Below are 24828 nucleotides of genomic sequence, written 5' to 3' on the forward strand. Positions count from 1 at the left end.
TACAAAAATTAGCCAGGTGTGGTAGTGTGTGCCTGTAATCCCAGCTACTGGGGAGGCTGAGGCAGGAGAATTGCTTAAACCCAGGAGGCGGAGGCAGCAATGACCTGAGATCGCACCACTGCACTCCAGCCTGAGTGACAGAGCGAGATTCCGCCTCTAAATAAATAAATAAATAAATAAATAAATAAATAGCATCCCTCATTCGCATTTCCAATAGGCCTTGAAGACAAAGAAGCAGGGTAAATGCATAGAAGATTCTCTCTTTATCATCCCAAATAAGGTCAAGAATGAATATCTTCATGATTGAAGTCAGTTTAGATTAAGTGTTTTTTTTTTTTTTAAATCCCATAAAAGCATGCCAGCATTTACATTTCGAACTGCATCAATAAGCTCATTCAGTGAATGACCAAGAAAATGGGGAAAGTGGTTTGTTTTGAACAGTTTTCCTCACTGAGGGAGGGCGCTCACAAAGCTCAGGTTTTGTATCTGGAAAGGGCATTTGTGTCATTAACAGCTTTGCAAACACGCAGTTTGTGCTGGGCATGATATCTTCCCACTCCATGAATGGAGAAACGGGGTGGAGTTGGAGGTGCTGCGTGAGAAAGCCATTGAGTGTGCCAGATGTTTGTTCAATTATAATAAAACCTTGATATTATACATGAAAATTCAAAACTGAGTATCTGGGACATTTTAAAGCAATATTCTGAATTAGATCGAAAAGTAGTATATATTTAATGAAACACAAAACACTTTTTTTTTTTTAACAAAAGCAAAATCTATAGATACTATAAGTCATCTGTGATTCTTTACAGAAAGAGAATCAAAGTATATTTCTAAATTTAAAGACATTTTCTTCCTATTTCTTTCTACTATGGGCTGACAGTGTATAAAACAGAAAAAGTGTATGAGGAAGATTTGAATTTGTTATAGAAAAGAAATACTTCTAAAATTTTTAAAGGAAAAAAAGAAGAAAGCCCCCAAAATCCACCTTTCTACTCCTGTAGATAAAGGATTACAGTTTACTATGATACAAGAAACAATCTTAAAAAAGTGGAGTGTTTTAGCTCCATTATAAATAAATTCCACGATGTTCAGAAAAAGTTCTTTACCTATTAAGGGAAAATCTTAACTTCATTTGCAAATTTCTTCTAATTACTCACAAAACATAAATGTGAAATATACATTTTGTTTTACACTGTTCTAAGTTTTCAAAATGCTCTATTACTTTGTCTTTACATAATTATATATAACCATTGGATAGTCTCGGAATTAATGTAATAGTTTTACATATTCATATCTGGGATTAAGAAAAATAAATGCCTTCTAAATTTAGATCCATGCTGTACACTTTCTCTTTTCATATAGCTTTTCTTACACTAAAAGGTACTGCCAGTGAGGACTGAGAGAAAGCCCTACACACAGGCCAAACATATCAAACCCCAGATTCATCTTTTTGACACTTAGGCCTCAGAGGCAACATAAAATCAGCCAAAAAATTCTCACTTTTTTCACTATTCTAATTTTTCTCTTTCTATATTCAAATAGAAGGCCAAGAAAGATCAGTTATAAAACCACAGAAAATAGACAGTGTACCTCTAGAAATAACAGCTCCAATGCTCAAATGCAAACAAGCATCAGTGCTGGCTGTCAGCTTACTAGCCCTTGATACAGGGAATGACTTAAAGCTGGAACTACTTCGTGGGTGAATGGAAAAGAGTCATATGAAACTCTTAGGGAAAACAAAGGGTGAAGAATTAAAGCACGTTATATATAAATGAGTTACTATACTATGTTCTATATGATTTAAGATAAATTCGGGATTTAAAAATAGAGGCGAGGCACGGTGGCTCACGCCTGTAATCTCAGCACTTTGGGAGGCTGAGGTGGGCAGATTACAAGGTCAGAAGATAGAGACCATCCTGGCTAACAGAGTGAAACCCTATCCCTACTAAAAATAAAAAAAAAAAATTAGCCGGGTATGGTGGCACAAGCCTGTCATCCCAGCCACTCGGGAGGCTGAGGCAGGAGAATCACTTGAACCTGGGAGGCGGAGATTGCAGTGAGCCAAGATCTCGGTACTGCACTCCAGCCTGGGCGACAGAAGGAGACTCCATTTCAAAAAAAAAAAAAAAGATAGAATATGGTAATCATCAATATCAGGACATGAACTTGGAAAGACCATACAATTCCATTCACAAATACTTATTTAATCTGCATGTTATATATGTTGTAAGTATTGACAATACAAAAATAAAATAGTTGTTAAATGTTTCCCTCCTTTTAGATGTTCACATAGTAAGGAAACCAATGACAATACAGTCATTCCTTTTTATTGGTGGAGGATATGTTCCAAAATCCCCAATGGGTGCCTGGAACTGCAAATATTACTGAATCATACATATACTATGTTTTTTCCCCCCATACATACATATATACATACATACCTATGATAAAGTTTAATTTATAAATTAGGCAAAGTAAGAATTAATAGTAATAATAAAACAGGACAATTGTAACAATATACTGTAACAAAAGTTAAGTGATTGTAGTCTCTCTAAAAATACTGTAATATTTGTAGGCTGTGGTTGACCATGGTAACTAAAACCACATGAAGTAAAACTGCAGACAAGAAAGGACTGCTATAACTAAGGTACTAGTGTAAGAAGTGCTGCAATAGTAACAACAGCTCACATTCATTGAGTATGTTCCATGGGCTACTCCACTCTCAGCGGATACTTGCCAACACACATTGACTCCATTTGGGAGCTATTATTATCCTTACTGTACAGAGGGGGAACTGAAGCACTCAATGTTTACTAACTTATCCAAGTTCACACAGCTTGGAAGTGCTGGAACAAGAGCTCCAGCCCATGTACCCAAACTCACCAGCATAACTTCTTAACCACTACTACACCCACTAGTTATGCAGGGTGTGCGTTAGACAATCAAGTCTTCAAAAAATAGGGAAGGATTCACAGAAGTGTACATCACATTCAGTTTGGAGTAATCTTATTAAGAACATTTCCTAGTAGTCCAGGATGAGCTACAGACTGTCCCTTTCTCCCTTGGTTCATTTGCCAAATACGTATTGTGCCCCAACTGATTATAGATGGTCTCCAACCTAGGATAGTTTCACTTAGGACTTTTTGTTTGTTTGTTTTGAGATGGAGTCTGGTTCTGTCACCCAGGCTAAAATGCAATGGTGTGATCTCAGCTCACTGCAACCTCTGCCTCCCGGGCTCATGTGATTCTCCTTCCTCAGCCTCCCAAGTAGCTGGACTGCAGGTGCGTGCCACGTCTGGGTAAATTTTTTGCATTTTTAGTAGAGATGGTGTTTCATCATGTTGGCCAGGCTGGTCTCAAACTCCCGACCTCAGGTGATCTGCCTGCCTCAGCCTCCCAAAGTGCTGGGATTACAGGCATGAGCTACCGCGCCCGGTTGATTTTTTTACTTTATGATGATACAAGAGCAATATGCATTCAGCAGAAACTGTACTTCACGTTCCCATACAACCATTCTGTTGTTCACTTTCAGTATAATAAATTACATGAGATATTCAACACTTTATTATACAATTGTTTTTCTTGTACTAGATGGTTTTGCCTAACTATAGGCTAGTGTAAGTGTTCTGAGCATGTTTAGAACATGCTAGAAGCAAGCTAGGCTAAGCTATAATGTTTGGTAGGTTAGGTGTACTTGATGCATTTTTGACTTTCCATTTATGATAGGGTTATGTCCTTATAACCTATTTGGACATGTAACCAATGAGGTTATATGTAACCTCATATAGGTTATGAGGATATAACCCTATCATAAATTGAGTAGCGTCTGTATTCCCAATGGCATACAGAGCTGTAAAAAATACAGAACAATCCCTATTTCACTGGCCTTAAAGTCTAGCAATGGACAAAGAACAATAAACAAGGTAAAGAAGTAAAATAAGGTGGTAAAGAAATAAAAAAGCCAAAAAAAAAAAAAAAAGAACAGGAAGTGAATTCATTCATTACAGGGTGAGTGAATCTGAGAAAGGATGGTTAGAAACCGGTTCACTATGGAAACAGCATTTAAATAGGGACGACAGGAGGTAAGTGGTAACAATCTTGTACTATACTTCTGATTCGTATATTTCCTCATTATAAGCTGTTTGTTGCAGCCAAAATCAAACCAATTAATACTTAACCTACTTACAGGTTTATTGTGAAGATTAAATGAGAAGGCAGGTGCAATGCACTTAGCATAGTGCCTGGCTTGTAATAAGAACTCAGTGAATGCTATTATACGTTAACTAGACACTGTTTTAATAAAATCATGCAATCAGATATATAATGTACCTCCAGTCCACTCACAGTGGGAGACCAAGATAGTCGCTTAATATTCTATCAGATGTCTAAAAAGTAACTGTTTCCAGAACATGCGTATGAAGCATTACAATTCAGGTCTCAAGTACAGAAACACTGCTTACAATAACCTTCCATGATCTAAAAAGAACTCGGGTTGTTGACATCAAAGGAGTCACCAAAATAGATGTAGGATGCCCAGAGCCCAGAGCACGAGTGGATGTCAGTATAAGGTATGCAGGGTCAGCTAGCCTAGTCATGGACTTCACTTTCTGGCAGTCTTGGGCCTATTTTTTTTGGCTGCAAGGAAAGTGTTTACTTCTCCTTCTATGAACAGATGATTTCCATAGCTCTGGGGTTTGAAAAGGTCAGCAGTGATAAAAAAAAAAAAAAAAAAAAAAAAAGGCTTACGAAGAGCTCTCAAATTTTTTGCTACTATTATGAATTCCTTTATACAAATGTTGATATATGGAAGACAATCAAGCTATGCATGGAAAATCTGCATTTCAAGTCCAAAAGCAACTCATTCCAGAAAAATTTCCTCAGCTCTCTCCCTAATGATTTAAACATCCATTTTCACTCACTTCTGCAGAAGTACATTCACAGGAAGAGTGAGTGTGAACAGTAGCTTTTATAGCTGGAAGCCACTTTCTTTCTTTACCTAGAATGTTGTATGATCCTTTTTCTTTTCACACATGGAAGAGAGTGGATTCTGTTGTTAAAATTCTCTCTACTAAGAAATACTAAAATCATCATCTCTTAGTAGAGTTTTCAGTTTCAGACCCAAAGACTCCTAAAAACCTGAAAATCTTGGGCTAAGCACACCACATGTAATATATTACTACGTCAGAGTTCTTCAGCGTCCCACTTGGCTAAATCATTTTCAAAAACATTTTCTCTTCGGTGATAGATAGTTCTATATCCATGCCACAAAACCACCAACTGCCTTGGGGCACTGTGTATGACTTGACGCTTTCACTCTCCCTCGTTCATAGAAAATGGACCTAAAAGTGTGAAAACAAACCCTGCTTCTGCTCCCAATTTGTTACTTTTTTGATTTGGCAATGTTGTCTTTATTATGTTTTCTGGTTCCCAATGAATACAAAATTAGCCTGAGAGTTTGAATCCATCTTCTCTCGGTTGTGAGATCACTACTCTCAGGACATGTCAACAAACAGGCAATTTTTACCAGTTTCCATTTCAGATGAATGTGTAAGCAAGCAGTGATTTACAGTAAATACTCAAGAAGGTTACAGGATTAGAGTCTCTGTAGATGTTTAGCAATAGGACTTGATTCCTGAATGCTTTGGGGATGCTTTGGGTATACTGTGGGAGTCAGAGTTCAGGTTAGATGTGACAAGAAGCCCCCTTCCAATCTTGCAGTGCTCAATTTTTCAAGCAAATAGTAGAATTGTTTTTGAAAACTAGGAGCAGAAGCTGCTGATCCCATACTCAGTCCAGGTTATTATTTTGAAAAGTGAGAAATAATACACCATCATCATCCAAGAGAGGAAAATACAATACAGGAGTGGAATATAGAATTATTAATAAAATGAAAGGTTTTCATTTTTCCTTTCCAATAAAAAAAAGGTAATGCCAAAAATATGTTTGAGTTTTCAAAAAGACTTTATTTTTAAGAGCAGTTTTAGGTTCCCAAAAAGATTACACAGAGAGTTTTCATTTATATCCTGTCTCCCTCACACCAGCCCCCAGCGTCTACCACTGCCAATCTTCTGCACCAGACTGGATGGTTGTTACGACTGATGAACTCTTACATCATTATCATCCAAAGTCCATAGTTTACATGAAGTGTTTACAACTCTTGGTGTTGTACTGTATCTGATTTTTTATTCTTGTCTGGACAATAGAATTCACGTTGACAGTTGGAAGAAAGTCGTCGGCTGCCATCTCATGCTCCCTTACCTATTTATTGATGGGCTTTTATCACTTAGCCAGTAGAAGACCAGTTTGAACATGACAGGCACTTCATATGGCTTCATTTCTTCACTCAGACAGAAAATTTTAGTTCACTTACAGAAGCAGAATAGCCGATTCTGACCATCCCAGTTAGCATCAAAGCAGCTTCCCACTTCTTGCTCTACCCTTCAGGTCCCCCATACTGCCCCATACTGTGCTCTACCTTTTCTTTTTTTTTCATAGAGTTTATCTCACTTTTTTTTTTATTTTTTATTTTTGAGACAGTCTTGCTCTGTCACCAGGCTAGAGTGCAGTGTGATCTTGGCTTACGGAAACCTCCACTTCCCATGTTCAAACAATTCACGTGCGTCAGCCTCCTGAGTAGCTGGAATTACAGGCGTGCACCACCGCAACCAGCTAATTTTTGTATTTTTAGTAGAGACAGGGTTTCACCATGTTTGCCAAGCTGGTCTGGAACTCCTAACCTCAAGTGATCCACCCGCCTCAGCCTCCCAAAGTGCTGGGATGACAGGTGTGAGCCACCGTGCCCGGCCTTTATCACACTTTCTAACATCTTAGTTATCTATTAGTTTATTGCCTCCAAGTAAGCAGGGATCTTTTGTTGTTCTTCACCAACAAGGCCCCAGTACCTAGAACAGTGGATGGCACACAGGTAGACAATAAATAGCCATCAAATGAAGGAATGAATGAGGATGCTTTCTAAAAGACAATACTTCAGGGAGTGATTTTGGCCATTGTTCGGAGGCCTAATTAGCCATGACTAACCAAGCCTGGCCAACACTGGAGGGAAAGGTGCCCAGGTCCTATAAGCTGCTGGCTGTGTGGCTGGGCTCCTTGGGGTCCCTGCTAGACGAACATGGCCGCTGGATCATGTGAACAGGATGGAGTGCACAGGTGTGCCGGATTCCACTGCAGTCACACAAGCCCTTGCTCAGCCTGGGCACATGCCTGAGAGAGCACAGTTGTTCCTGGCCGAGTGCAGCAAGGAAGAAGGCACGGAAAAGAGGTGACACCAAGTCAGAGACCAGGAGGTTTTCCCCCATGGGCCAAGGGACAGACATGGTGACCCCTAGGAATCTGACTACCACAAGTTTCCCTAATTTTCTCCCGCACGCATTCTACTAATGATGAAGAAACCGAATCTCAAGTCAGCTTATGAATGCAACGATAAGGATTTTTTTTCTTCTTTTGAGATATAGTTTCACTCTTGTTGCCCAGGCTGGAGTGCAATGGCACAATCTCGGCTCACTGCAACCTCTACCTCCTGGGTTCAAGTGATTCTCCTGCCTCAGCCTCCTGAGTAGCTGGGATTACAGGTGCCCACCACCATACCCAGCTAATTTTTGTATTTTTAGTAGAGACGGGGGTTCACCATATTGGCCAGGCTGGTCTCGAACTCCTGACCTCAGGTGATCCACCTGCCTCAGCCTCCCAAAGTGCTGGGATTACAGGTGTGAACCACCATGCCTGGCCAGATTTTTTTTTTTTTTTTTTCAGAGACAGTCTGGCTCTGTCACCCAGGCTGGAGTAGAGTGGTGCAACCATAGCTCACTGCAGCCTTGACCTCCTGGGCTCAAGCGATCCTCCCGCCTCAGTCTCCTGAGTAGCTGGGACTATAGACATGAGTCACCATGTCCAGCTAATAAAAAAAAAATTTTTTTTTGTAGAGATAGGGCCTTGCTATGTTGCCCAGGCTTGATGATGAGTATTTTTCATGTGAATTAAAATTCCACAATAAAAAAGGGCAAAAGTAAAAAAGGCAAAAGAATTATGATTTTTTGCTAAACAAATGGATACAGTCAAATGGACCATAAAACAATGAGCTGAGTGAAAGAAAAAGTTTCCTTTATTTTAATACACAAGATAAAAGCTCTGGCTATAGCATGAAAGGAAGGTGGCAGACGGAGATAAACTATAACTGAGAGAGGAAAGGGAAGTGTGGCAGAAGTCAATCAAAAGAGTGCTGTTCCCCTGCAATTTCCTGACATCTAAGTCTGGGATTTGAAAAAAATATCCTGTGTATTATATTATATATGACACGTTACACTCTGCACTTATTTATATCCAGAAAGGGTAACTATGCTATGTTATAAATACGTGATGTATCCTACACATACCATTGGCTTCTTTATCCCCAACTCCCCTAGTGGAATGTAGGCTTCAGGTAGGCAAGAAATATACGTTTTGGCCAGGCGCGGTGGCTCAAGCCTGTAATCCCAGCACTTTGGGAGGCCGAGACGGGCGGATCACGAGGTCAGGAGATCGAGACCATCCTGGCTGACACGGTGAAACCCCGTCTCTACTAAAAAATACAAAAAACTAGCCGGGCGAGGTGGCGGGCGCCTGTAGTCCCAGCTACTTGGGAGGCTGAGGCAGGAGAATGGCGTGAACCCGGGAGGCGGAGCTTGCAGTGAGCTGAGATCCGGCCACTGCACTCCAGCCTGGGTGGCAGAGCGAGACTCCGTCTCAAAAAAAAAAAAAAAAAAAAAAAAAAAAAGAATTATACGTTTTACCCTCGGAACAGGGCCTGGAACCAGATAGGAACTCAGTAAATACTGGTTACGTGAGTGAATAAATGATAAATAGCTGCTCACCCACCACCTACTTCCCACTTTACTTGAACTGTGAATTACACCATTCTTTATCTGATATGGGAGAACCATGGTGAGTTTCTCCTTCCTCTCCCAGGTGTGTATCCCAGACTACCATATACAGATTGAGTATCCCTTATCCAAAATGCTTAGGGCTAGAAGTATTTCAGATTTGGGATGTTTTTTTTTGGGGGGGGGTGGTAATTTTGGATTGTGTACATTATTCTCACCTGTTGAGCATCCCTAATCCAAAAATCTAAAACCTGAAATGCTCAATGAGCATTTCCTTTGAGCATCATATCTGCACTCATAAAATTGTAGAATTTGGAGTGCTTTAGATTTTGGATTTTCAGATTAGGAATACTCAACCTATACATGTAAGGGAAAGGAAGAAGCCAGTGGTGCCATTTTTATTTCTATAGAAGCTGCCATGCTACACTTAAGACAATTCATGTTGACAGAGTTTGCCTCTTCATTATAGTTCACTAACTACGACCAGATGCTGACACTTCTCCAAGTCATGGGAAATCAGGGAAGGGCCCTCCTTCCTTCAGCTATGTGGGGCTTATTTAGCCCTGCGTATAGTAGGGCAGGTCAGCCCTGGTGTCAACACAGCTTCAGCTCCTCGAAGAGAAGCTCAGAAGCAAATCAGTGAATGGGCATGAGATAAGAATGCCAGCCGCTTCTCAGTGTTAATTCAAGTACTATGCACAACTGCTCCACTACTAAATTTCAATCACACATCAGCCTCACTGCTGAATCCTGATCACACGAGCTGGCTTTGTCCTGCAGCAGAGCCAGAGGTAGAATCAGGACATAGCACTACTGCCATAAGTTTCAGACTCAGTCTAACAAAGGAAAATTTGGACCAATTTAGAATATTGGATTAAGCCCATAAAAAATAAAATCCATGCAGAACTTATTCCAGAAAGAGAATAACATGCATAATAATTATGGAGATTTCTAGTTACACTACCATGTATAATACCAACATAATATCCTAACTTGTATTTCATTACTTATAAAATTGTACAGTTTCTGGAGTCAAGGCAGTATGGACCAAGTGTCACAAAGAGTATACTCAATGAGTGCAGTAATTTATAAAGCATTACAAGTTTTCTAAAACCACATTTTTAAATTCAAGTCTTTGCCAAGTCAATGACCAACAAAATTAGAGCTGCAACTAAATTACAGTGATTATGTAACTCTCAAGTTGCAGAAATCTGTGTTAAAAAAGTACAGAATTAAATAGCAAGTGCAAAAGACAAAATAAATGTGAATATATTTATGTTTAGTATATTCTTTTGGAACAACAGCTTTGACTAGTGAGCACTTGAGGTCACTTATGCTTTTTTTCTGAATATAATTTTGCATGGCACAACCATCAGTAGTTATACCAGAGAGCATTTTTTAGTGAAGCAAGCCTTTACCATCCATGATTTAGAGCTAAGCAAAGAAGCAAACCTGCATCTTTCTGGAGTTTAGGAATTCTGCAAATCTGTTTCATCAGTGACTCGGATGGGCTTGCACCCTATCCCTCAAGTTGAGGAATAGTGTAATCTCTGCAGAATGTATGAATTCATGGAGTGTCTTTTCTAAAAGCTCTGGTCTCAAAGCTCTAAATATAAAATTAACATAAAACTTGAAGCATTGAAGCATGGATTTCTTATAAATCTCTCATCACCCACATTATTATGATGCTTTCCTCCATTTCTCAACTTCCTATCCCTCCCAAACCCCTCAACCCGTTTGCTCAATCCCACCCTGAACTCTCTCTCTCCCAATGCAAGTCAAATCTGGTGTCCATGTTTTGTCTGCTCAGCAGGAGAGTAATTTCAACAATCTTCCGCTCTTTACAAGATCAGTTTATTTCTCCCAATATAATAATTAGTTTCAGATGAACCTGGTTGCTGGCACTCGGCTTGGTTCCATTCTGGTACTAGCAAGGAGAGCAGATACTTCCTGTTGCACTATTTTTTAGAGCAAAGAATCTGGGTACTACGTTAGACCCAGAACAAAACTTTTGCAATTGACTTCTTTAAAATATAGCTGAGTTTCAATAATCTAGATTCTCAAAAGAGATCTAGAAATTATGATGATGGGAATCTTTTCAGTTTACTTTTAAAATGGTTCAGGTAAATTATTCCTCCATTTAGCAAGCTATAATAGATCATCAAGAACACATATCTTACAAAAATAATCAGTGCTGTATTCTTGCAAACATAAAGAGGTTGTAAGTAGGAAGCCAACAGCATTATCTTAACATCTTACAACTTAATTAGCTTTTAGGAGATAATAAATATTGATAGGTAAGTAAATATACTGCCTTGGAAATAAGGATATTAGGGGGAGAATTCTAGAAGATCTGTTCACAGTGATACAGAAAAATCAAGCAAGACATTCTTTTTTTTTTTTTTCTTTAGACGGAGTCTTCCTCTTGTCACCCAGGCTGGAGTGCAATGGTGCAATCTCAGCTCACTGCGGCCTCTGCCTCCTGGGTTAGAGCGATTCTCCTGCTTCAGCCTCCCAAATAGCTGGGATCACAGGTACCCACCACCACACGCGGCTAATTTTTGTATATTTAGTAGAGACGAGGTTTCACCATGTTGGCCAGGCTGCTCTTGAACTCCTGGCCTCAAGTGATCTGCTTGCCTCGGCCTCCAAAAGTGCTGAGTGAGCCACCGTACCCAGCCGCAAGGCATTTTTTATAAACAGAGTAATCAAGACGATCTACATGAAGCACAATGAAAAGAGGCAGAGTCCCAGGGGAAAGGGAAGTTTTCATGGTTTTCCTTTGGGTCTCTCATATGTCTCCTATCAGTCCCTACACATTTCAACTCATTAATTCAGTACCAGTCGTGGATCCAACTGTAGGTGTTTTTATCATCATAACCTTAGGTTATCCTGTTCGTAAATCCCAGCAACCCCTGAGCTTTCAGGTATGGTTTACTTTGATGCATACACGCTTTGAGGCTTTGAATTAGGCAGTACCTCTTAGTGTCTTCAAGTCTTTGTATAAGTGAAAGCAATCTCCTCTCTTATCACACAACAATACGATTTCGTATGCTTTATCTTACCTTCACACGTACGGCCATCTGCAGAGATTGAGAACCCCTGTTGGCAGACACAGTGGAAAGAACCCTCTGTGTTTAGGCACTCCCCTTGAGGACCACAAAGCCCTGGATGTTCACATTCATTAATATCTGTAATTTAAAAGAGAGTCTTCAAAACTTGAAAAAAAACGGTTTTGTTCTCATATACTATCAAACAGATGGTAAAGAAATCTACTATGACATGGCTGAACACGTATTTAGTGGCACAACTATACCATTTGTCCATAAATCGACCACAGGACAAGCTGAGTTATGAGAGAGAAACTATTTAGGTTGAGTCAGGAAATAGACAATGTACAACCATTTTTGACCTGCAAGAAAAGCAATTTCATAGGTTCAACCCAAAGCTACCCTTATTTTAGACATATAGGGGCTTGAGGAACACTCCACAACTCTGAGAGATGTTCTTTATTGGTGAGAATGCTGTGTTCTTCTTTGTCCTCTCCCATTGCCATGCACACAGCTGTTAGAGTCTGTAGTACCTTGTTACATTTCTGCCTATCCATCCCTAGGATGTGGGCTTCTTAAGGGCAAGGCTAGACATGTCTTATTTATAGTATTTGGCTCATTAATGGCACTTCACAAATATCTGCTGAATATATAAATGAAATAGACTCCAATCTATAACTCATTGGAAATGGGTAACAGAAATAAAATACAAGTAAAAGAAGGCCTATTTATTTATTTCAGACACAGGGTCTCACTCTATTGCCCAGGTTGCAGTGCAGTGCATGATCACGGCTCATTGCAGTCTCAAACACCAGGGCACAAGTAATCCTCTCTCCTCAGCCTCTCGAGTAGCTACTTCCAAACACTGATAACACACGGACTGTTTACTGTAAGTAAAAAGCTCTTTTAAACCAGTTCTGATTATATTGGCTAACGGTGCCCAAGATGAAACATAAAGCACCTAGAGAAAGGTTCACCTGTTCACAATGGTTCTGATACATGCAACTGTCTAACTGTTGGTTTACTCATCTGTGTCCCTCATTACACTGATGGCTCCTTAATCAGTGATTTCACAGAAATTTATAACTTGGCATGTGTAAATCAAAACACGAAACCGAACTGCTTTCTGAATCTCAAATGTATCCTGCCACATTTCAGTTGAAAAGCTCTGAGTTCCTGACTCCTACTGGCTACACTGCAGGGTCTTATGAATGTTTGTCCACCACAAAATTTCTCAGTTATTTTCATTCTCTGCTAACTGAATGGTGACTAGTGAAGGTTCTTTTAGTTAATTGGGGTCATAAAAATGATCACATGTCCTTAGCAGCAGCATTCAGGTGGCAGAGCTCCACTAAGGTTGTTTTCCTATTTTCCCGAAGTCTCGTAGGCCTTCCCTTTATCTCTTACAAAAGAGGTCTTCAGTACAGGAACCCACATGAATACTGCAAAGCTTAATAAGAACAGGGAAAAGGTACAGATTGTATGTTCTTCCTATTGGCTGCTAGAACATGCTTGGCCACTGACCCAGTGGTCTTCAATAAAGTCATCCCTTTCCCTACAGCCAGAATCTCCTGAAGCTCTTCTTTTTGACTTGTTGATCTTCCTGTGCAACAGAAATTCTGGCAATTATTGATTTAACCATCTTCCTTTATTAATCCTGAACTCTTGACCCTTCCATCTGCCTCATAATTCAGATTATTTGGCCTGCCCATTGCTGAATAAAAATAAGAAACCAAGCAGGAATTACTCATACTTTCTTAACAATTCTCCTATTCTTGTTACTGTCACTAGTTTTTAGGTATTTCAAGCAAGGTCAATGAACCATTTTCTACTTATATATTTCTCAAAATGATTTTACTCTGTGAAATTCTTTACTTTTTTAAATAAAATCTCTGATATTGTCTATGTTTGTTTTTTAGCTATTGGTAATAGTTTAGATTGACCATCCTTTTTGAATTTTGACCTCCTTTTGGTCCTCAGATCCACTCTTTATCTCCAACCTGCTGCCCAAGAATTACCTCTATCTAAGGAAGAAGGTGGCATGAAGTTCCACTGGCCTGGGGATCAAGCCCAGGACCTATATCCATCTTATTGATTCCCCTTCTTATTTTATACTATGTCTCAGTGTGGTCCTTTAAAAAAATACCTGCTTTGCAACTTTGCATAGGGAATAACGTGCACAAAGTTTTTGCATCAAAAAAGTCACTGATTAACACAAATAATTGTCTCAAAAGTTTGATGACAGGAACTGAAGATGAATTCCTAGACTCTTTTTTTTTTTTTTCCAGGAAACTGCTAAGAAAGAACAACATGAATATTTGGAACTAGGGAAACATATGCATTCAATTTGGATTGTACTTATTGAGGCATTTCTAAACTATGCTGCTAGTAACTTCGAGCTGAAAGCCAGATTATATTTAAGTTGGGTTTCTTTCATGGGTCCGCGATTCCACAGAAATTCATAATTTGGCATGCGTAAATCAAAACATGAAACTGAACTGCATTCTGAATCTCAAATGTATCCTGCCACATTTCTAAAGAGACTATTAACATGGAATTTCCATACTGTTTGTATATTATCGTTAGTTTTGTGTGGGAAAGAAAATCTTAAACATGCTTCCAACCGAAAATGCCTTACTGAATATAGAAGTATTTTCAGAACATTAGGTAAGGTTTAAAGTGTATGCCTATCACACACTGTTATTCAAACATGTCCATGGTTATTAGCATTGCCATCAATTACATTTTCAGAATTTAAACAAACTCTGAAATCTACACCTCTCTACAGAATGCTGACATGATCAGGGATTAGAGAAAAGTAGGCTACTAATTTCAGGCAGAGTGAAAGATCACAAAACTGCCTCTAGTGACATAGCGAAAAGAGATAATTCAAAACAAGGTGAGTATATATGCCATCACATACAGCTTCTAATAGGAGGCGGTGGGTGATAAAACAGATTCACAGACACTATTCTTTAAACAGTACTAAGACCTACTTCAGAAATGCTTCTTCTCATTTATTTGGATTTACATTTTTCAGACATATTAACTTATTCTGGAAAATAGGAATAAACGTGACAGAGAATGAAGTCAATTTAATAATGATTGATAGTCAATAAAACCCTGTATGTTTGGAGTAGTTACATATTTGAGAGGTGATATCAAACCACAGACACAAATTTAATATATTGAGAGAATGGAGTAGTGCAATTAATGAATCAGATAACTAAATTAGTTCCGTGTGATTGAACTCTAGAAGTTAAATTTATGCAATATGAAATCTTGGTCCATTTTTATTAAGATTTGGTTTTGCCTGTATTTGGCTAAAACAAATTGTGACGAGAAGAATTAGAAAAGAAAATATACTTTTAAGCCAAAAAGCCTATAATAAAAACAAGATTCAGGGTTTGTTTTCCTTTTTTTTTTTTTTTTTGTTTCCATCTCTTGGTATTTTTATATAAATCAAGATTCATTTTGTTAAAAGGTAATAGTCCCAAAGTGGAAATATTCTCACATATATTTATAATTCAAATGTTCCTTCTCTTTTGCTTTAAATCCAAGCACATTTAATTTCTGCATTGGAAAAAACTGAATTTCACCTTATTGCATTAGGATGGCAAATAAATGCATGATCTCAAATGAGGTACATGGTATATTTAAACCTTGGGATTTTAAAAATATCTGTCTTGGGTACACATCAAGTGCAGGAAAGTATATATTTAAATATTGGGATCAGTAAAGGAATTAATTTTTAAAAACCTTGTGGCAAAGGTCCATGTTTTCATTTCTCTGAAACACAGTTGGGTGTGACTGGTAATACAGATATATAATTCCAGTGCCACTATCTTAGAGAATAGACACCATCTTCTACTACAAAAATACCGTTATTTGGGACATGAGAGATGAGATATAATTCATGGCAATTCAGAATTTTAAAAAAATCATACATATTCAGTAATAGTGGGTAAAAAGTAACTCCAATGATTTTTTTATCTATTTGTGCTTTGGGATACACTGCACAGTTCCATAATGGTAGATAAACAAGAAAAAATAATATTTATCAGGTATCAGAAATAAAAAGATATAAAGGTAAAATAAGTGTGAATTTTCAGTGGAAAATATAAACATGGGTTTACTAATACTAGTAAATATAGGAAAGCTTGTGGGGCAAGTCAGGTATAGCTAAAAATGTTGGTATACAGAATCTAGAGAATTTAATTTTTTTTAGCTATGGTGTCGAAATGACTCAATGGGCTACCTTGTGAGAGAAATCACTTAATTTCACTTTATTCTTTGTTTTGGCTATAAATGTAACAATAATTGGTATGGTAATGTAGGGAAGAGTAGTGAGAAAAGATCCTGGGTTCAAATCTCAACTTTACCACTCATTAGAGAGCAGCATACTCATTAACTTCTCGGAGCCTCAGTTACTCATGCACAAAATGAATTCAAGAAAAGCTACCTCTGAAGTTGCTGTAAGAATTCAAAGAGATACCAAGGTATCTACAGTACTCAGCACACTGAAGCAGCTCAGTTAAAGCTGCTGTGATTGTTATTATTAGTACCTGTGTCGTGTTGCCGTGTTTTTATTAGCACCCTGTGTGCACTGTACAGTTTGGAAGATTAAACGTGACAGGACATTGAAAAAATATAAGATCCCCTTCTTCATGATTTTGACCAAATTATTAGTGAGGCTTTTTAGGAAAAGAAAAAGCAATGGTGAGCCAGGCGCAGAGGCTCATGCCTGTAATCCCAGCACTTTGGGAGGCTGAAGTGGGTGGATCATGAGGTCAGGAGTTCAAGACCAGCCTGGCCAAGATGGTGAAACCCCATCTCCATGAAAAGACAAAAATTTGCTGGGACTGGTGGCAGGCACCTGTAATCCCAGCTACTCAGGAAGCTGAGGCAGGAGAATCGCTTGAACCTGGGAGGAGGGGGTTGCAGTGAGCCGAGATAATGCCACCGCACTCCAACCTGGGTGACAAGCGGGAGACTCTGTCTCAAAAAAAAAAAAAAAAAAAGCAATGGTGGGCAGTGGATAAAAACAGAGTCAGAAAAGGACAGATAAATATCACCTATGAGACAAAATAAAATATGCCCATAAAAGACGCTACAAAGATAATTCAGAACCCAGTGCCAAGGTTACAGCATGGAAGGAACAGTAAAGTACAGGTGACCTCAGCATGGAAGCACGCAGAGCGACGACACAGCTCTGACTGGTGTGAGTTTCAGGTGACACTATGTTGACAAAGCAACACCTTCCTGCACTTGATGTGGACCCAAGACAGGTATTTTAATATCAAAAATGGACATAGATTATTGACATACAAATCACGTGGCAAAACCACAGACTATCATCTGGAAACACGGCAGAACTGAAGAATCACATAAATAATGACTGGGGAAAAGGAGAGCAAGAAATACCTTGACATGTTTTATTGTCGTCTAGCTGGAATCCATCTGGGCAAGTACAATCATAGGACCCCGCAGTATTAATGCAGTCTCCTCTCTGGCAAACACTCTTGTCCTCCAAGCATTCGTTGATATCTAAAAACCAATTTAAAAAATTTTAAAGACTAAATAAATCACATATCAGAAAAGTAGACATTTCTCTTACATGTAAAGGTGCACTAATTTACATCATTTATAATATATAATTTTAAATACATGACAACTTAAAAACATTTTTTTAAGTAAAGCATTTTAAAAGGTGTTTTGCTTTGAACAAGAGATGAAACTTTTTTTTTTTTTTTGAGACAGAGTCTTGCCCTGTCACCCAGGCTGGAGTGCAGTGGTGCTATCTCGGCTCACTGCAACCTCCACCTCCCGGGTTCAAGTGATTCTCATGCCTCAGCCTCCTCAGTAGCTGAGATTACAGATGCCCACCACCACGCCCAGCTAATTTTTGTATTTTTAGTAGAGATGGGGTTTCACCATGTTGGCCAGTCTGGTCTTGAACTCCTGACCTCAAGTGATCCACCCACCTCAGCCTCCCAAAGTGCTGAGATCACAGGCGTAAGCCACCACACCTGGCCAAGAAATGGAACTTTTAAACATCAAATGAAATTAAATGGAAGAGGAATAGTCAAAATTCTGAAGCAATTAATAATTTACTTGATTATGTTGTTGGTGATGATAAAGACTTAAAATATTTCAAAAATACTTATTAAGTATATCTTGAGCAACACTTGATCTACTTATACAAGCTCCTGTATTATGCATTATAGAAAATATTTAAAAGTTTTCAGCATGGTCTTTGTTCCCAAAGAGAAATGTCTATTCAAAGAAACAAACTATACTGTATTATTAACAATAAAATAAACAAATGATATTGTATTAAACACAAAACATTACATTGTTTTATAAGTCCAAACCAATTTAACACAAGAATTGTCACAAAATATAATTATCTGACAAAATGATAGCATCGACTTTAGGGGTCATATGCATTTAGACAAAGAGTATCATAAAGTTTAAAATAAAACTTTTGCGTAACAGAAGCATATTTGTAAATTTACTTATAGTAAATTTCACACTAGGGTAGAATATGGGGGAGTCGGAAGAGGAGGGACTTTTGAACAGAAGGAGAACAGCAAGATCAAAAACCTAGTTTAAGTCACTTAAGTCAGCAGCTGTAACAAACAGGTTTGAGGTAGCCTGGATTTTAAAAAACGTTTAAAAATGTTAAAAAATTTCACAGCAAATGCGCAACCCACAGTGGTATATGTAACCAATAATGAGCTTTGACTGTGAGAATGAAAGACAATTAACTACCCCCCTTCACCGCATGAACGCGGGCAGATCTTTCTCGAGGGCTGCTGATTACCATGTTTACCCCTAGTCAAAGCTCATTATTCCTAATGTACTCCATGAGCCCCTCTTCTGTTGTGTCTGTGAGGATTTAAGTTATTAGCAATGAAGAAAGCTAAGGAACAAAACCTTCTTTGTTTTCTCAGAATTTGGCATTTTATGGCGTTTCTTGCAAATAATTATAATTGCTGCCAAAATATGAGCAATTCCAGGAAGAAGTGAATATGGAGACTGTTGCCATCTGTCTAATACGCCCCGCTGTCTGGTTCAAGTACGGTGATACCGAATTTCATTTGTCTCCTAGAATCCAATCAACCAATTAACTGGCTTCTGTCCTATTCATAGGGCAAACCAAAGAGAAATAAGAGTGCCTTATCAATTCTTTCTATCAAATAAAAACAAGTTATTATAATGACTGTTCACCCAGAATTAAAATGCTTCCAGGTACTGACCCTAAAACATAAAACACAGGTGATGTGAATTTGTCTCAACTAAGGCAGGTTCTCAACTTTTTCTTTAATGTGTTTTTCTAACTTTACTGAAGTATAATGTACATAAAATAAATTCATCTGCTTAAGAGTCAGCTCAATGAGTTTTTTTGTTTTTGTTTTTTTTTTTTTTGAGACGGAGTCTCACTCTGTCGCCCAGGCTGGAGTGCAGTGGCGTGATCTCAGCTCACTGCAAGCTCTGCCTCCCGGGTTCACGCCGTTCTCCTGCCTCAGCCTCCCGAGTAGCTGAGACTACAGGCGCCCACCACCACACCCAGCTAATTTTTTTGTATTTTTAGTAGAGACAGGGTTTCACCGTGTTAGCCAGGATGGTCTCGATCTCCTGACCTCATGATCCGCCCACCTTGGCCTCCCAAAGTGCTGGGATTACAGGCTTGAGCCACTGCGCCCAGCCAGCTCAATGAGTTTTGACAAATGTATACACATCCTTGTGATCACCATCCCAATCAAGGAATAGGCATTTCCATCCCCAACACATTCCCTCTCACTCCTTTTGTGCTTGGGGGCTTCCTCCTCTCGGCATAATAGTTTTGAGATTCACCCACGTTGTTGTGCGTATCAGTAGTTCTCTGTCTTTATTGCTGGGCAGAATTCCATTGGATGAATGCACCATAATTTGTTTACTCATTCACCTTTTGATGAGCATTTTCGGTTGCTTCCATTTGGGCCATTGTGAATAAGGTTTCTATAAACATTTCTAGAATCATAAGTCTTTGTGTGAACATATGCTTTTACCTTTTTTGAGTAAATACCCAGGAAAAGGATGCAGGGGTCATGGAATAGGGTTATATTTAAGTTTTGAACAACTGTTACCTAAAATGGCTGTAGCAATTACATTCCCACAGGAAACGTTTGAGAACTCCGATTGTTCCACATTTACCCTGATAGCTCTACAACTGTTTTAATGGGTGCAAAGCAGACAGTTTTTTTTTTCTTTTGTTTTGGAGATGGAGTCTCGCTCTGTTGCCAGGCTAGAGTGCAGCGGTGTATCTCGGCTCATTGCAACCTCCGCCTCCGGGGTTCAAGCAATTCTCCTGCCTCAGCCTCGCAAGTAGCTGGGACTACAGGCGCCCGCCACCACGCCCAACTAATTTTTGTATTTTTAGTAGAGATGGGGTTTCACCATGTTGGCCAGAACGGTCTCGATCCCTTAACCTCGTGATCCGTCCGCCTCGGCCTCCCAAAGTGCTGGGATTACAGGCGTGAGCCACCATGCCCGGCTCTGTTCATGCTACTTTAAAGTAATTTGATTCTCATTTATTTTCCAAAATCTAAGACAAAAAATGAATGTGAGGGAAAACAGCATTAAGTGTTTATAAATAATTATATACATTAGAAAGCTGAGCATATGTTAGGGTTAGGTTTAGTGTAATTTTTTTTTCTTTTGCAAAGCCTTTATCTGTCTTCAAAGCAATAAAAAGGTTGAACATTAAGAGAGCCCAATATGGTACTGTTTTATACCACCACCTGAGGTAGTACGAAAATATCTATTTTTCCCAGAAGTAGAGTAACAGGTTTTAAGGGCAGGAACAGTGAATCACTGTCATCTTTCCACCAAGACTGAGCCTGCTGATGTCACCAACTACTTCCAGCTTGCTAAAAATCCCATGGTTAACTTTTGGTCCTTCTGTTACCTAGCAATCACATTTGACACAATTCATCACTCCCTCCTCCTTGAAACACTTTCTTCTCTTGGATTCTGGGTTTTCTCCTTCGTCACTTGCCACTTTTCCCTCAATCTCCTTTGCTGATTCTTACCCATTTCCTCACTTCTGAATGTTGGAGGGCCCGGGATTTCTCTCTCTTTCAGCTATACTCATTCCCAATCAATTTCATGGCCTAGAACTCACCCCTAAATTCCAAATGCAGAGATCCAATTGCCTTTGAGATATCTTCCTTTGAATATTCATCTTGGGCATCGAAAACAGAAAGTGCCCACATGGTGCCCCTCATGTCTCCACACGGCTGGTTCCTCGGGCATCCGCACCTGCTATTCCTCTGAACTCAATGCTCTACCCATAAATGATTAAATGTTATCATCCCAGGGAGGCCTCTACTTGCCTCTTTATTTAAAATCACCACCCTCCCTCAGCACTCCCCATATACCCCACTCTATTTTTTCTGTAAAATGTATTGCCATTTAACAAACTATATATTTTACTTCTTTATCATACATAAATATTTTGAGACAGAGTCTCGCTCTGTTGCCCAGGCTGGAGTGCAATGGCGCGATCTTGGCTCATTGCAACCTCCGCCTCCTGGGTTCAAGCGATTTTTCTGCCTCAGCCTCCTGAGTAGCTGGGACTACAGGCGTGCACCACCATGCCCAGCTAATTTTTATTTTTTTATTTTTATTTTTGTTTTTAGTAGAGACGGGGTTTCACCATGTTGGCTAGGATGGTCTCGATCTCCAGACCTCGTGATCCACCCGCCTCGGAATTCCCAAAGTGCTGGGATTATTGGCGTGAGCCACCACGCCCGGCCATTTATTGTATTTTTTTGTTATCTCCCACACTACAATGTAAGCTACGCAAGGGAAGGAATTTCTGTTTGGTTTATTGCACTATGCCTAGAACAGTGCCCGGCACAAGTTCCACACTAAATAAGTATTTGAACGAATACATAAGTGAATGTATGAATGACTCTGATTTGGAAAGAAATACCAGAAAGAAATACTATCCCACCTTTCCACCTTTTTAAAATTTTGTCCACAAATAAATGACCAAGAACAAAGGGCACAGAGGGAAAGGGAAAGACATCGTAAGTAATGAGTCATCTCAGCTTTGTAAGCGACTGAAGGGAGCAACCTTAGTGAGGAAAAGTTAAGGTAGACACGAGATTAAAGACTGTGCTTGGAGGGAACGAGTCACAGGCTGACTCACCTTTGAAAGCTGAGATGCTCAAGACCCCTAAGAATGAGGACAATTGAGGCACCCTCATTATCACAGAATGAGTGGCTACCAAGCATGCCGGAGTCGGTAGCGCACAGAAGCAGGCACAACACTTGGGATTCTGACGATACGAGGAGGCCAGCAGGATGACAGGACAATACCGTCAGAAAACAAGGTCTTTGCCAGAGCTCTTAGGGGAAAATTACACATGTAAACATAAAAGCCAACAAGAAAGATGACTCTTCCTTGCACAGCTGTGAGAGGCATGTGAACAGTCACAACTTAGTTAATTACGGCTAAATATCACTGGGGAGGGTCAGAAACATTGCTAGCTGGGAATTAGCAGGCTGAAGTGCTAACATAGTTTCTAAATTAGTTGGATGGACTCCAGTCCTATTTATAACCCAGCATACTAGGGAAACTAGTCCTGACTTTAAAAGAAAAAGGCCTGATTATATATTCTAAAAGAAGCTTTCTTATGGAACGTAATCATATCTCATATACATGCATAATGAAGAATAAGTTTGCTAAAATTTTTTGTGACTTTTCATGAAATGGATGTTTTTGGAATAAAAACCTTAAACTTCTGTTAAGATGCTTACACATTAAAAGAGGCAAAGCAGAGGAACATGCCCTCCGATGAACATGAGTTACACAAGACTGAATCAGCGCTGCAGTTCCTTCTTGGCTTGGCCAGGAATCAGGACAGAAGAGATGCGGATGGTCAGTTTATGTTTTCAGTGCCCTAGCACAGGGGTCCTCAATCCCTGGGCCATGGACTGGTACAGGTCCGTGGCCTGTTAGGAACCGGGCCGCACTGCAGGAGGTGAGCAGCAAGGAGGGAGCATTACCACCCGAGCTCCATCTCCTGACAGATCAGCAGCTGCATTCGATTCTTACAGGAGGGTGAACCCTCTTGTGAACTGCGCATGTGAGGGATCTAGGTTGCATGCTCCTCATGAGAATCTAACTAATGCCTGACGATCTGAGGTGGGACGGTTTCATCCTGAAGCCACCCCCTCACCCCATCCAGGGAACTGTCTTCCACAAAACTGGTCCCTGGTGCCAAAAAAGTTGGGGACCACTGCCCTAGCATACACCTTACCAGTTATTTAGTTCTAGAATAGATTCTTCCATAAATGGCTCCGTCCAACATGACCGACCCTCCCACCCTTGGGATGCCACTACCTTGAATCATTATCATTTACCCACATATTAGAGAGTTCCCAAAACACAACTTTTTCATACATAGTCACATCTTATATTATCACTTATCTGACCTATTTCTCAATAGGGGTGTGTGTGTGTGTGTATATATATGTGTGTGTGTATATATATATATTATTTTTTTGAGACAGTCTTACTCTGTCACACCCAGGCTGGTACAGTGGTGTTATCTCAGCTCTCTGCAACTTCCGCCTCCCTGGTTCAGGCCACTCTCCTGCCTCAGCCTCCTGAGTAGTTGGGATTATAGGTGCCCATATCACGCCTGGCTAATTTTCTCTTCTTTCTTTTTTTCTTTTTGAGACGGAGTCTCACTCTGTCACCAGGCTGGAGTGCAGTGGTGCGATCTGGGCTCACTGCAAACTCTGCCTCCCGGGTTTAAGCAATTCTCTTGCCTCGGCCTCCTGAGTAGCAGGGACTACAGGTGCGCGCCACCATGCCCAGCTAATATTTGTATTTTTTTTAGTAGAGATGGGGTTTCAGCATGTTTGCCAGGCTGGTCTCTAAGTCCTGACCTCAGGTGATCCGCCCACCTCGGCCTCCCAAAGAGCTGGGATTACAGGCGTGAGCCACCACATCCGGCCCCAATAGGTACATTGATTACAACTTTTCATTGGTGTTATTAACTCTTTGAGGAACATGATCACCTTAGGATAAAATCTTAGAAGTTGATTTACTGATTCATTAACAGTATACACTTTAAGGCCTTTAAAACACTGCCAAAATCGCCTTCCCGAGGGTTGGCTCATTTTACACTCGCAGCAGCAGGAGGATATGGGGACTCAGCCACTTGTGACTGCTTGTGCCAAGTTCTCTGGTCAGGAATGCAGATGCTGTAAACGACAATGGATCTTTCCAATCAACTGGACCGGTAGTGAAAAAGGATTTGGGGCTGCTGAAATACGTGTCATGAAACCATTCACCAACAGGCTCATCCACTTCTCTCAAAGGTGGGATTCAGACCCTCCTTCAAAAACTCGGACCCTGCATGGGAGACACAACCCTGCCAACACTCCTATTCTGGTGTCACAACTGACAGGCTCTAAATGCAGCGAAGCCCCAGGTGGGCTGGGGAAAAGCTTGTTACTTAGGCGGACAATGAACACAGAGCAAGGTCACGAGGGACAGACTGGTGGTAAAAGTGAAAAAGAAGTCCACTGGGAGAAGATATTCCCCTCTCCATAAGCAGGCCTGTTTCAGACATCCAACCACTGCAGAGAGCTTCTTAGCCAAACAAGTAGTGGAAGTGGGTGATAACTGCACGATGCTGGACACGTGGGATATCTTTCAGAAATATTTTATGCAAAAAGCCAAAAACTGAATTGACGTTTGGCTCTGAAAAACCTTCTAATTACCTGGACACTGAAGTTGTATTTACTTATTTGGAACATTTGGAAATTGGTTCTGCATAAATAAGGTGTTGCAGTTCAGAACTATGCACCCATTATAAACCATCTATAGCTGG

The 24828-nt window shown here is 39.9% G+C and overlaps 1 protein-coding gene across 30 annotated transcripts in view; it reads right to left on the reverse strand.

Moving 5' to 3' along the window:
- The window catches only part of LTBP1 (latent transforming growth factor beta binding protein 1), a 445837-nt gene that overhangs the window by 75549 nt on the left and 345460 nt on the right, over positions 1-24828 (reverse strand). For all 30 annotated transcript variants that reach the window (XM_074011979.1, XM_015433801.4, XM_065527196.2 and 27 more), the window contains 2 exons: positions 17354-17476; positions 11945-12070 (listed from right to left, as the gene is read on the reverse strand). In XM_074011979.1, the coding sequence (XP_073868080.1) occupies positions 11945-12070; positions 17354-17476 (249 nt within the window). The remainder of the gene's footprint in view (positions 1-11944; positions 12071-17353; positions 17477-24828) is intronic.

The sequence above is a fragment of the Macaca fascicularis genome, chromosome 13 (assembly GCF_037993035.2).
Source record: "Macaca fascicularis isolate 582-1 chromosome 13, T2T-MFA8v1.1".
Classification (NCBI taxonomy): Eukaryota; Metazoa; Chordata; class Mammalia; order Primates; family Cercopithecidae; genus Macaca; species Macaca fascicularis.